Source organism: Sinocyclocheilus anshuiensis, unplaced genomic scaffold (assembly GCF_001515605.1).
Source record: "Sinocyclocheilus anshuiensis isolate Anshui unplaced genomic scaffold, SAMN03320099.WGS_v1.1 scaffold343, whole genome shotgun sequence".
Lineage (NCBI taxonomy): Eukaryota > Metazoa > Chordata > Actinopteri > Cypriniformes > Cyprinidae > Sinocyclocheilus > Sinocyclocheilus anshuiensis.
The window spans coordinates 721,590-735,101 of record NW_015549598.1 but is presented as its reverse complement, the minus strand read 5'-3'; the positions used below and the strand labels follow the sequence as shown (position 1 = coordinate 735,101).

Sequence of the window (13,512 nt, the reverse complement as noted above, 5' to 3'; positions counted from 1 at the left end):
GGTGTTGTCAGCCCAGGAGAGATCCTCTGTGATGTGCACACCCAGGAACTTGGTGCTGCTCACCCTCTCCACAGTATGACAATATGATTCAGATTCCTCCTTCAATATTAGTTAACATGACATTTTGTCACCTGTTTTCTTGTTCGTTTGCTTAGAAAAGTAGCAGAACAAGTCTCTTTAACAAGCCACATCATTTCAGATATCATTCATGTCCATAGCATAAACCATGCGGTATGAGTTAAGGGTTTTGAAAAAACACACCATCAGCAATACCACAAAAACAAAAACAAAAGGAGTCGTTTGTGAAGAAATTTGTATTTCTTCGATAAGAAAAAACGCAAAGCTCATCCTCTCTAAACTCCTACAAAACATACCTGTCACATTAACGATGAAATAGTCAGAGTGGTTGCCGAACAAGCTCTGGACAGTGCAGGTGTAAAGCCCCGAGTCTGTCAGCTCCACTGACCCGATCTCCATCTGGCCCCCATTCACCCGCATGTGGTCTCCATTCAGCACTGCAGCGTGGTCTTTAGTCCAGATGACCCCTAGGCATGTGATCACGGTCTCGTCTTGAGCCAAGCACTGCAGCACCAACGCACCCCGGGGAACAATGTGTGCAGCTCCATTTTCGCCTCTGTTTGGACTAGTGGTGGAACAGAAGACCAGCGAATGTTTGGCAAAGGGGGCACTGAATCAAAATCAGCATTTCAAAACAAAGTGTGAACAAGAGACGACTCTTGTCCAAAGAAAAGTGAAGAACCACAAAACTTAAAGTTAAGGGCCATGACTAACAAAAGGGGGAAGAGCTTTTAAAGCACCATGGGGAAAGAAAACTATGGAAGTGAAAAAAAACGAACGCATGAAACTTTAAAAATATGACAGGACCACCACCAACAAAATAAATAAAGTATAAGAAAACTGCCACAAAGTCAAAGAAGATTAAAATGAGAAAGTAATGCATAAATCAGATAATCGGAAACAACTCTGTGATCTACATTTTGTGAATCTCACAAAACCTGTCAAGATGCAACCTTAAGCATTAACATTTTTGCATGATTATATTATTTATTATAATTAAGCACACTACATGATACAAAAAAGCTAATTACAGTAATGAAAAAAAATCTCTTCTTTGGACTAGAATGTGAAAAAAATTATGGTTTAATGATTTTAGATATTTAATTTGTAAAGCATCTATATATCAGATAGTATTTGTTGCACTGCATTTAATAATTTAAAAAATAAATAATAATAATTGAAAATAATTAAATTAAAACATTGTATGGACAATTTCAGAATTATGGTATGGTATTACAGGAATATAATGTTTGAGAAGAATAAGAATTGCAAAAAAAAAAAAAAAGCACAATGCCACAATGCACAAAACCTGAATAGCCTTAATATGCTATTTTCTTAAATATAGTGCAGCAAAATATAATTGTTATAAATTATGAATATAATTTTCCTTTTTTTCTATTTTGTTTTTGAGGTGTAATGTGGTCTAGTCATGTTTATCATTAGATTCGCACAACTCGAAATGAGATACTTCCTTTACAAAAGAGGGGGAAGTTCTGAAGAAAAAATGAAAGAGTTTAAAGATTAACCTCCTGTGGCCCATTACACTTATTAGGCCTGAGTTTCACTACATACCAAACAAAAGCCCAAAAATCCCTGACGCCAGAACATACAGCCGTCCCATTCAAAGAGACCCCCCACCAACCTAGTCACCTTAATTGTCAAACAAACTAATCTGTCCCTTTTGTCCTCCACAGTGTTTCCTGACAATGTGAGTGGATCCGTAAGAGACAGAAGGGGGAAAGAGAGCGCGTTTGGAGAGACGGAGAAGAGCCTGTAACAGCAGGTTCCTCGGCTAGTTGTCATGGAGATCTCACTTGAGCCAAGTGGAGGTATTTCCTGGATCACAGGCCCCTTAATCCCGGCAGGGAAATGGGACGAGAGGGGGTTGGGATCAACTTTCGCTTCAGCCCAATTTAACAAAAAAAGCATGGTGTGCAGGAAAGGTTGAGGCTGAGGGAGATGCTGGTCTTGAAAATAAAATGAGAACTGATGTCTCATCCTATATCATTCCATTCATTTTATTTCCAGTCATTCTTACTAGAACAGAAATATGACGTGCACCCCTAAACCTCACATTTACGAGTAAAACAGCACTTACAACTGCATTTAATAGGGCTGACAACTCCCAACATGCCCATTGATGCCTTTATACTAAACTTAAACCCTGGCTGTGTGACTATTGTTGCAATAAATCCAGATAAGTTATTTTTAGAGGAGTCTAGCATTTATTAATTCTTCATAGACAAGTGGTTTTGATTTAAGTGGCAAAAAAATTACAAAAATGTCCATAAAAAACATCAATCTTACCCTGCCTTTTATAGGCACAACAATATGCAACATTAAGAGTTTGGTTTCTAAATTGCTCTAGAAATTCAATTGTTTTGGCAACTGAACTGGTATTTAATGTAGTCTGTAGGCCTTTTTTAACTTTGCGTATGGTTTTTGAGTATGACGACATGTCAAAGAGCCTGTCCTTGTTAGCATGTGCCTAATTTAGCTAGCTTCTACCAAGTAATGAACTCATTTGAAGCAAATGTAGCAATTGATTTGAACAAAAGTTTGGGGTCGGTAAGATTTAATTTAAAATGAAAATGCTTAAGCTTACCAAGGCTGCATCTATGAGATCAAAATACAGCAAAACAGTACAATATTATTACAATATATTTTAACATTTAGTTTATTCCTGTGATGCAATGCTGAATTTTCAGCATCATTACTCCGGTTTTCAGTGTCACATGATCCTTCAGAAATCATTCTAATATGCTGATTTGATGCTCAAGAAACATCTCTTATCATTAGTGTTAAAACAGTTGTGCTGGTTAATATTTTGGTGGAAACTATGATATACTGTATATTTTTTCAGGATTCTTTGATGAATAGAAATTTTAGAAGAACAGCATTAATTTGAAACAAATATTTTGTCACAAATGTCTTTACTCTCACTTTTGCATCAATTTAATGCATCCTTGCTGACCCCTTTCTTTTAAAAATAAAAAAATAAAAATAATATAAAAATAAATCAATAAAATAATCTTACCAAATTTTTGAACAGTACTGCATAGTTGGCATTTATTATTTGCATGCATTATTTGTTTTTTCCTCTGTTCTGCACAATCCTGTCAGAACAGACCGTCATCCCTTTTTTGGGCTTTCAAACAGTTCAAAATCAAGGCAATCACATACACACTTCCTTCAAAACGGTTCATGTGGTGAATGTACTGTCAGAATATCATACAAAGCTATTGCATAAGCTTCATCTAAAATGAGCTTTTGCACATAAAACGGCACTGTGAATAAAAATGCAGTTACATTTGATCCTCAACATGCAGAAATTCAAACCATTTCTCTGTAAAATTTGAAGCAGTTGACAAAAAGGGGAGAAGTGCACCACCTAAACAGCCGAAATGGGGAAACTGTAAAATTGGAAGCACATTTGTTTACTGAAGAAATTCTGTGGAAAAAATACTCGTTTATGACTGCTAGAAAATAATCTAACTAAATTAAAACGGAACATTTTCCATAAAACAGAAAAAAATCATGATATGCTCCTACGTCATTCTTCCCAGTCTGACCGACCCAAAAACACAAGCATGATTTCATCAGCGAGCCGTACCAGCGCACATCTGTGTGCTCGAATTCAGACCACTCCGGACTGGCTTCTTGGAGAAGCGAAGAGAATGTGTTTTCTCAGAGGGAGGCGGAGGCCCGACCCATTTGTCTTGGTCAGTCAGTCCAAGCTGAAGTGGACAACATCTGTCATCACCTCATTATTCATCCGCAACATCTTTTAAAAGCCTAAATGTCATTGCATTTCCGATCATTATGACCCTTTTAATGAACTAAACCTTCAATAAAACAAGCCTCAAATCCTTATAGCCGACCGTCTCTCCGCATCGACCAGGATTGGTGCTAAGCTCTGGACTTGCCTGGGAATCAGTAAAGGAAGTCATAGCCTGGATGGATTGCTTCTGGGATTTCCTGCCTGGCTAGTAATTGTCCTGGGCACCGAGTCACTACAACAAGTTAATTCAGGCAAGAAGGCAAACAGACAGTTCGATCAAGGCTTACAAACAATGGACCAAGAGTTTATGCAGCAACAGGATATGGACGATGGCTGTTTTCGCATGCAGATGAGCTCTGCAGCTCACAGTGTACAACATATCAGTGTCTTAAGTGGCTGTGAATGGACACTATGTCCACTTGTATGCAAACATGCATCATCAATAAGGCTGTAAACAACTGAGACTAGTGTAAGCGTGTTGGTGTCAGGCTGTCACAACAACAATTCTGACCCCTGCCTTTACAATAAAGTGAAAAGCAAATTATCAAACTTCATGATTCGACTCAAAACAATGAACTATACGGACGCATCAATATAAAAATTCAGACCAAAAAGATGATAATAATTTTCATGATATGACTAGTAATGATTAATATTAAAATTGAATACTATTTTGTCTAAATTAATATAAAAAAATAAAGCTTCAAGTGAGCATGATGACAAAGATGATGATTTAAATGTAAAAAAACAACTTAAAATAAAAAATAAATTATTTAAATTATATATATATTTATATAATATATATGTGTATGTGTTATTAAAATTAGCTAAAACCATAAAACAAATTTCATTACTTGAAATAAAATAAAAAAATCATCATTTTATTACACTTTATTTTACTTAAAATAAAAAATAAATAATTTAATTATGGGTTATTACAGTTAACTAAAACCATGAAACATGGAGAAAACAACTCATTTTATTTCAGCTAGTTGCCATTTTGGTTCAAATTGATGTACTACAATAATAAACTGAAATTAAAATCAATTAAAACTATATAGACATTTTTAATAAAAAGTACAAAAAAAACACATACTAGACAAAAACTAAAACTAGACACTGATATCCAATATTGGGGGGGGGGTAAGAGAGAAGCAGCTAATGAACATTCCAGATTTAATGAATAAATGATTCAAAGCCATTCTCCGATTGCTATAGAGGTCTGTATTGTGTTTGGAGATATTTTAGCACATTGAGAAGTCTTTGTAATGCTGCGCATTCCACCGTGATCCATCTGAACCTCTAAGGTTTCAAGAAGGAGCGAAAGACCCCAAAGCTCTTTGGATGCATAAAGGAAAAGCATCTGGAGTCCTACAGCACATCAGACCCTAATGAGTTCCAGCTCCGCTAGTTAACTCCACATCAAAAACAGAGCCGTGACCAGAACTCTGCTGCTGCATGAGCTGGAGCCAAGTGTAAACCAGCGAACATCAAATGAATGTATTCGAACCTAAATCACGCAAGTAAAAGATGTGCTGCTTTCTTCCATTTGTTTCGATTTGTGCCACCTCAGATTCTGGAAGTGGACATGGGAACTGGAAAAACTTACCTTGTTCGGTTACTGCGGGACGTGAGTGGGCCAAGGGGAGCTGAGCTAGAATAACCCACAGGAGAAGCAAATGCCATGACTTCATCATCCTGAGAGAAGTCATGCCACGGCAGCTGGGCGAGGAGGGTGGGCCGAGTCAGCTCATTCACACAGCTGTGGGCAGCACTGGCCCATCAACACCGGAAGCATAGAGCTACCTGCCAAAAAGAGAATGTGTACAGGAATTAGTCTTACACGCTATGCATAGATGCAAAGGAGGGAAAAAAATGAACTTTTCATTGGAATGATCATGGCTTTTGGAGATTTTTTCCCCCATTTTTTTTTTTTATTGGCATTTATGGTTCCATGAAGAACCTTTAAAATCCTTGGAGCCTTTCCATTCTATAAAAGATTCTTTATAGTGGAAAAGAGTTCTTTACGTGCTGAAAAATCTAGATGACTGTGGCAACAGGATTGCACAATAAAACTACACGTTCCATAATTCTCTGTGGCAACACAAAAATGATAAACTGCATACATAAAGCGTCAAATAAACATCTAATATGCAGTCTTTACTCTTAATTTTGTGAACGAGTCCATTTTATTCTGATCAAAATCACTTGAAGACACATCACATTGCAGTAGGAACAAGTTAAGGACTTCAAGCAACAAACCGTTCAAAAGTTTCAAATCAGCATATTATAATGATTTCTGAAGGATCACGTGACACTGAAGACTGGAGTAATGATGCTGAAAATTCAGCTTTGCATCAGAGGAATAAAATCAATCTTTTTTTATGCTCAAACAGCAACATTACAGACTAACTAAAGTTGAAAAAGTGAAAGCATAATAGGACCCCTTTAAAATATATTCAAATAGTAAACAGTTATTTTAAATTGTAATAATATTTCACAATATAACTGTTTTTACTGTATTTTTGATCAAAGAAATGCAACCTTGATGAGCATAAAAGACTTTATATTCATTAAAAAAATCTTACCAGCCCCACACTTTTGAACAGTAGTATAAGTTCCCACTTATAACTATATCAAAGAGCCACAAAATATAAGCCCAACTACACTCACGCTCTGCTTACAAAGACCAGACCGCTCTCATTTACTGAAATAATACCGTCACCTGGCCATGAAGCCCATCTGGTACTCACTAATTCAACTTCTAAGGCTCCTTCATTGCTTTTAAATATTAATTAAGTTTGATTAGCATTGACAACTGTTCATGCATCAATTCACCACCCAATTAAACAACCACTGATAAATAATAACAAATCTCCTAAATTCAAAGCAACAATCATCCTATAACAAAAAATTTAAACTTAACCAAGAAAAGGCTGTAACTTCAACTAGATACCTCACAAATCAAAAAGTAGTTCAAACATGGTTTTCCCACAAGTATAAAGAAAACAGAGGCCCCAAACCTCTCGACCCCTCACCCGACAGCAGCTGCCCCCCTGAGTAGGGGGGGGGGGTAAGAGAGAAGCAGCTAATGAACATTCCAGATTTAATGAATAAATGATTCAAAGCCATTCTCCGATTGCTATAGAGGTCTGTATTGTGTTTGGAGATATTTTAGCACATTGAGAAGTCTTTGTAATGCTGCGCATTCCACCGTGATCCATCTGAACCTCTAAGGTTTCAAGAAGGAGCGAAAGACCCCAAAGCTCTTTGGATGCATAAAGGAAAAGCATCTGGAGTCCTACAGCACATCAGACCCTAATGAGTTCCAGCTCCGCTAGTTAACTCCACATCAAAAACAGAGCCGTGACCAGAACTCTGCTGCTGCATGAGCTGGAGCCAAGTGTAAACCAGCGAACATCAAATGAATGTATTCGAACCTAAATCACGCAAGTAAAAGATGTGCTGCTTTCTTCCATTTGTTTCGATTTGTGCCACCTCAGATTCTGGAAGTGGACATGGGAACTGGAAAAACTTACCTTGTTCGGTTACTGCGGGACGTGAGTGGGCCAAGGGGAGCTGAGCTAGAATAACCCACAGGAGAAGCAAATGCCATGACTTCATCATCCTGAGAGAAGTCATGCCACGGCAGCTGGGCGAGGAGGGTGGGCCGAGTCAGCTCATTCACACAGCTGTGGGCAGCACTGGCCCATCAACACCGGAAGCATAGAGCTACCTGCCAAAAAGAGAATGTGTACAGGAATTAGTCTTACACGCTATGCATAGATGCAAAGGAGGGAAAAAAATGAACTTTTCATTGGAATGATCATGGCTTTTGGAGATTTTTTCCCCCATTTTTTTTTTTTATTGGCATTTATGGTTCCATGAAGAACCTTTAAAATCCTTGGAGCCTTTCCATTCTATAAAAGATTCTTTATAGTGGAAAAGAGTTCTTTACGTGCTGAAAAATCTAGATGACTGTGGCAACAGGATTGCACAATAAAACTACACGTTCCATAATTCTCTGTGGCAACACAAAAATGATAAACTGCATACATAAAGCGTCAAATAAACATCTAATATGCAGTCTTTACTCTTAATTTTGTGAACGAGTCCATTTTATTCTGATCAAAATCACTTGAAGACACATCACATTGCAGTAGGAACAAGTTAAGGACTTCAAGCAACAAACCGTTCAAAAGTTTCAAATCAGCATATTATAATGATTTCTGAAGGATCACGTGACACTGAAGACTGGAGTAATGATGCTGAAAATTCAGCTTTGCATCAGAGGAATAAAATCAATCTTTTTTTATGCTCAAACAGCAACATTACAGACTAACTAAAGTTGAAAAAGTGAAAGCATAATAGGACCCCTTTAAAATATATTCAAATAGTAAACAGTTATTTTAAATTGTAATAATATTTCACAATATAACTGTTTTTACTGTATTTTTGATCAAAGAAATGCAACCTTGATGAGCATAAAAGACTTTATATTCATTAAAAAAATCTTACCAGCCCCACACTTTTGAACAGTAGTATAAGTTCCCACTTATAACTATATCAAAGAGCCACAAAATATAAGCCCAACTACACTCACGCTCTGCTTACAAAGACCAGACCGCTCTCATTTACTGAAATAATACCGTCACCTGGCCATGAAGCCCATCTGGTACTCACTAATTCAACTTCTAAGGCTCCTTCATTGCTTTTAAATATTAATTAAGTTTGATTAGCATTGACAACTGTTCATGCATCAATTCACCACCCAATTAAACAACCACTGATAAATAATAACAAATCTCCTAAATTCAAAGCAACAATCATCCTATAACAAAAAATTTAAACTTAACCAAGAAAAGGCTGTAACTTCAACTAGATACCTCACAAATCAAAAAGTAGTTCAAACATGGTTTTCCCACAAGTATAAAGAAAACAGAGGCCCCAAACCTCTCGACCCCTCACCCGACAGCAGCTGCCCCCCTGAGTAGGTGTAGAGAGGCCATCCTGGTGGTGTGAAACACATCTGTTAATGCTATGACCCCCTAAGACTCGCCACTTGACACTTGGCTTTCCTCGGGACCCCAGTCACGCCTCCATCCCTGCCAAACATTACCCAACAAAAGCCCCGTAATCTGGTGGTTGTTTTTGTACCCCTCCTCCAATAATCACGCTGCAAACCATTTGCTCTCTCACCTCCAACTTTACTCACAATTTCCAATCTGAAACAACACAATTTGGTGCCACATGTTTTGCTCTCATTACTAAGAATGAGGGGAATTAGAGTATTAGTGAATGTAAACAAAGTTGTTTTAACTGATTAGCACCTTCATTGCAAGGCTCAGTTTCGCACAAGTGTGTTTAAAATACTCAACCATGATCTGTTTTCATCTAGAGGAGTTGAAGTACAGCAACATCCAATTCTGTTAATTATGATCGCCTCATAAGAATGATAAACGAGGGATGTCCGTCCATTACTGAGAGCTGTCGGTTGGTTTTATGCCAGAGTAATTCGGCTAAAGGCAAGTACATGAAGAGATGGTCGTTCTGCGGTGGGTGGCGACCCTGAATGAAAAATCCTAAATGCTGATGTGCAGCGGGTTTATGATAAGGCCATAAACGCAGTTCATTTACCTCCCAGGCACATAACCGTGTCAAAGCAGTAAAATTGAAGAATCTCTTAAACTGATGAGAATGTGGAGTTACTCATGGCACTTTTTCACACATTAAACTGCGGCACACTGGTGAGATTCAAAGAAATGTTATTGGATGAGCTATAAAAGTGTTTTTCAACAACAGTCACGAAACCATGTAAAAAAAACGTGTAAAGTTCTAGAAGAATAATAGCTAACATGTTGCACAGTCCTACCACCAGTCTGATGGATTTTGAAATAAAAAAAGAGAGATTAATAGTGCTCATGCTTGATAGCTTGTGCTTTTTAAAACATTATGTGCAGGAAACGAGCCATTTCCAATTTTAAACACCAAAAAAAAAAAAAAAAAGAGCCGCACATCAAAATAAATAATATAAAATAAATACTTTGAAACAATTTTCACTCAGACATTGCTAATAAATTTCACAAATAACTACAAAGAAATGGCAAGTAATTAAACGTGAAATTCCAAAGACTAAAATAGTATTTTCTTGTAAAACATACTCAAATAATCTGTTTTATTTAGCTTTAACTTCGAAAAATAATAAAAAAAAATGTTCATCTCTAATTAAACTAAACATCTTTAAAAAAAACAATATAAAATATTAGATAAAAAATAATGTGTGCATATTACAGATTAGCAAATATGAAAATGCATATAACTAACTAAATAAATAAATTATATATAAATGTACAGACAGCAAAAACAGTTAATAAAAGGATTTAAATATATATATATATATATATATAATTCAAAAATAATGAACAGTTTTATTTCTTTTCATATATGGCCCTAAATAACCTTTCAGTAGTTGTTTATACTTGTACTATTCTCTTTTGCAAGCTGCTTTGGACAAAAGCCTCTTCTAAATGGATAAATCCAAACAAAGAAAATTCTACTCAACTATTGCCACCAAAACAGCATTGAAACCAGCAGTCCTTTCAGAGTTCTCCACAGTAATGCAAAGGGGGCATTTGAAAAGCCCATTGTGATAATTAAAGTTCGGAGTTTGCTGTGTTCCCTACCCCCCTGAGAGTCCAGCCCGGACCCTTAATTACTATGCTGCTGCGTCCATGCATGACATTCCTCTACTTGGTGTTTGTTTTGGGAGATAGTCATGCAATCCATCCCAGGACCCCTCCAACCCCTATTCTCGACCGCCTGGGTAGTTATCAGGCTTTACACCTGGAATTGTATAGATTAGGAAAGGAAATCCAAGTGAATTACTTTGCCATTTGCCTTCCTATCCACGCCCCTGTTGGCTTCGTTTTGCATAATCTCTTATACACAGTAAAAACTCTGAAAAATGGAAATGACATTAGTGGTTATGCTCTTAAAAATAAAGGTTCTTCAATAAAGGTTCTTCCAATTGGCATCAATTGTTTAATGGAGAACTTTTAACATTACATTGCACAAAAGGTTCTTTCTAGTGGAAAAAGGTTGTTTAGATTATTAAAATATTCCTCAAACTAAGAACTTCACTGTCAAGGTTCTTTGGAGAACCCAAAATGGTTCTTCTGTGGCATTGCTACGAAAAACTCCTTTTGGAACATCAAAAGTTATAAACCATAAATATGATTCATGGAATATCTAAAACTCTGGACGAAACCAGCAGCAGGAATAACCACCTGGTGCATGGACGCAGCTCGTCTTTCAGCGCATCCAATATTACACATTAAATTTGAATGGGCTCCAGCTGACATACTATGAGATTTGGCTGTAACTCAGCACAAAGTGCCTCAACAAGTCAATATGTGCTCCTCTGGGAGGGAGGTTGTGGTTTTGAAAAATATAATTTTATTTATGAATCATCTCTGAAATTAATGCTTGTGGAATGAAGTAGTCATCCTCAGAGATGCTGACATGCTGACACATTCGTGATCAGAAAGTGGCCCTAAATTAGCGCAACATCTCAAGCATGAGACTGACTCAGTTTCAATGGTTCTTGACCAAGATGTTTAGCATGACTCTACTAGTGCCTCTTTCCCCCTAAAGTCTACAACAGAGGTCGGCCAGGGAACATCAGCTCAGTTAAATCGCACACACAAAAAAACTGATTTATCATTAACACGGAAACAGATCCTGGAAAGGTTTGTTTCCTCAAGGAACACAATGCATCCATAAGAAACACTGGACAGGCAATACCACCTAGGGTTTTACAGCTCAAAATAGGTCACTTTTCATATTCATTGATATGCAAATTGAGGGAACACAATGTAGCATTCTTATTCTACTCCTGCTGTGAGCACCTATTCATGGTTTGTCTCTTCATGAATGTGCAAATACAATGGAAATGGGAATAATTTACTTTAAAAAGCACAACTATACATATAGGCTATATGTATAAGGTTCTATACATGTAGCCTACAGTACACATATAGACTATTTATCTTTATATCTCAATAATATAGGCTGTAACAACACTTCTGTATTGACCTCTCTACATAAAACGTGCAAAATAAAGTTTCTTTCAAATACGCAGACATATATAAGTGTCTGAAGTGTTTTTCTTACGACTCGGGCGTATCTTTCATATAGCCTACTTCAATAAAAATAAACATCACAGGCATCAGATAACACGTAAAATGTTGAGGTTCTTCTCAAAGTTAAAAACACTCACCTCTGGATGTTACTGTGAGCACTGGGTTGTGTTGAAGTGCACTTCTTGTGGGAGTTATTTAGGTTTGTAAAACATTAACGTTATTCCAAAACAAGCGTTCTCCTTAGAAAATGTCCCCACGCTGAAGTTGATCAAAACAAGCCACTCTCACTCTCTCTCTCGAGATTTCTCTCGTGCAGCGCGCGTGTTTTTGCAAAAGTAGCGAGGAAAAAAAGAGTCACGTTTAAACCAGCTGAACCACACAAAAGCTTTGGTCCAGGTGCGTAGAGGGACCGTGAGAAAACTTCCACGTCTTTGCTGTTTGGGAAGTTTTTCATTCGTAAACTCGCGCGGGTGTCTCACGGCGAACGGAGATTTACGAGTCACGCCGAAGTAAACTGCTGCGAATGTGCGTGTTTGTCTTGCGCTTTCTCTGTCGCTCACAGCAGCGATTCTTCCTCTCGAGATGAATATGAAGGAGTTTTTTTTCATCGTACCTCCCACTTCCAGGATTTGAGGATTCAAGAATTCCAGTGCCCCCCTCCACCAGCCCCCAGTGCGATCCTCCCATTCACCTCTGAAACTCAATGCAGATACACTGCTGGTCCTTACCAACTCACATCTACTTATTCATTTACTAAATAAGAAGACAGACAGACAGATAGACAGATAGATAGACAGACAGACAGATAGATAGATAGATAGATAGATAGACAGACAGACAGACAGACAGACAGACTCTCAATTTGCCATTAAGAAAAATTCCAAAATATTGAATTACCAATTCCAATTTGGTATAAAATCTTTGCTATAGTGTAATTCAGCACATAGCGCTGTATGGAAGTGAGGTATGGGGTCCACTCAGTGATCAGAGCTAGATGGCACAGACATCTGCGCCATACTCACAGAATTCTGCAAAATGATTCTAAATCACAAAGGAGAACACCCAATAACACATGTAGGGCAGAATTAGGCCGAGTCCCATAGATTCGTAATATTAAAAAAAGATCCCTAAAATTCTGGATGCTAAAATCGAGTCCCACAGAATCACTAGGCCTACATTTTAAAGCGCTACAAACTCAAGAACTGAACCCTGAAAAAAGTCCCCTAAGTCAACTGGTTCTGAGACTTACTAACCTGACTAACTCTACCAACACTAACCAGTCTTAGACCAGCACTGCTTCTCACCCAAACATCAAACTAAATCCAATGATCAAACAATCTAAAAATATATATCTGGAACATTGGGATCAAGAAACTAAAACACAAAGTAAATTACAACTCTATCGAACTATAAAGTCAAATTATGAATTGGAAGAATATCTCCAGAGTGTCAGAGAAAGAAAGCAGAGACAGATCCTGACCAAGTGGCTCATTGAGACTGGCAGACACAAAA

The 13,512-nt window shown here is 37.4% G+C and overlaps 1 protein-coding gene across 2 annotated transcripts in view; it reads right to left on the bottom strand.

Annotated features, from left to right (window-relative positions):
* LOC107658606 (fibroblast growth factor receptor 1-A-like) overlaps nt 1-12,597 on the bottom strand; it is a 26,269-nt gene extending 13,672 nt beyond the window's left edge. The window contains exons 1-2 of one of the 2 annotated variants that reach the window (XM_016447212.1): nt 12,138-12,597; nt 7,399-7,595 (exon numbers count right to left, since the gene is read on the bottom strand). In XM_016447212.1, the coding sequence (XP_016302698.1) occupies nt 7,399-7,501 (103 nt within the window). In that variant the 5' untranslated portion in view covers nt 7,502-7,595; nt 12,138-12,597. Of the gene's footprint in view, nt 1-5,468; nt 5,662-7,398; nt 7,596-12,137 lie in introns of those variants that run through there. The other variant, XM_016447213.1, reaches the window with a different exon arrangement.
* Nucleotides 12,598-13,512: the final 915 nt, after the last annotated feature.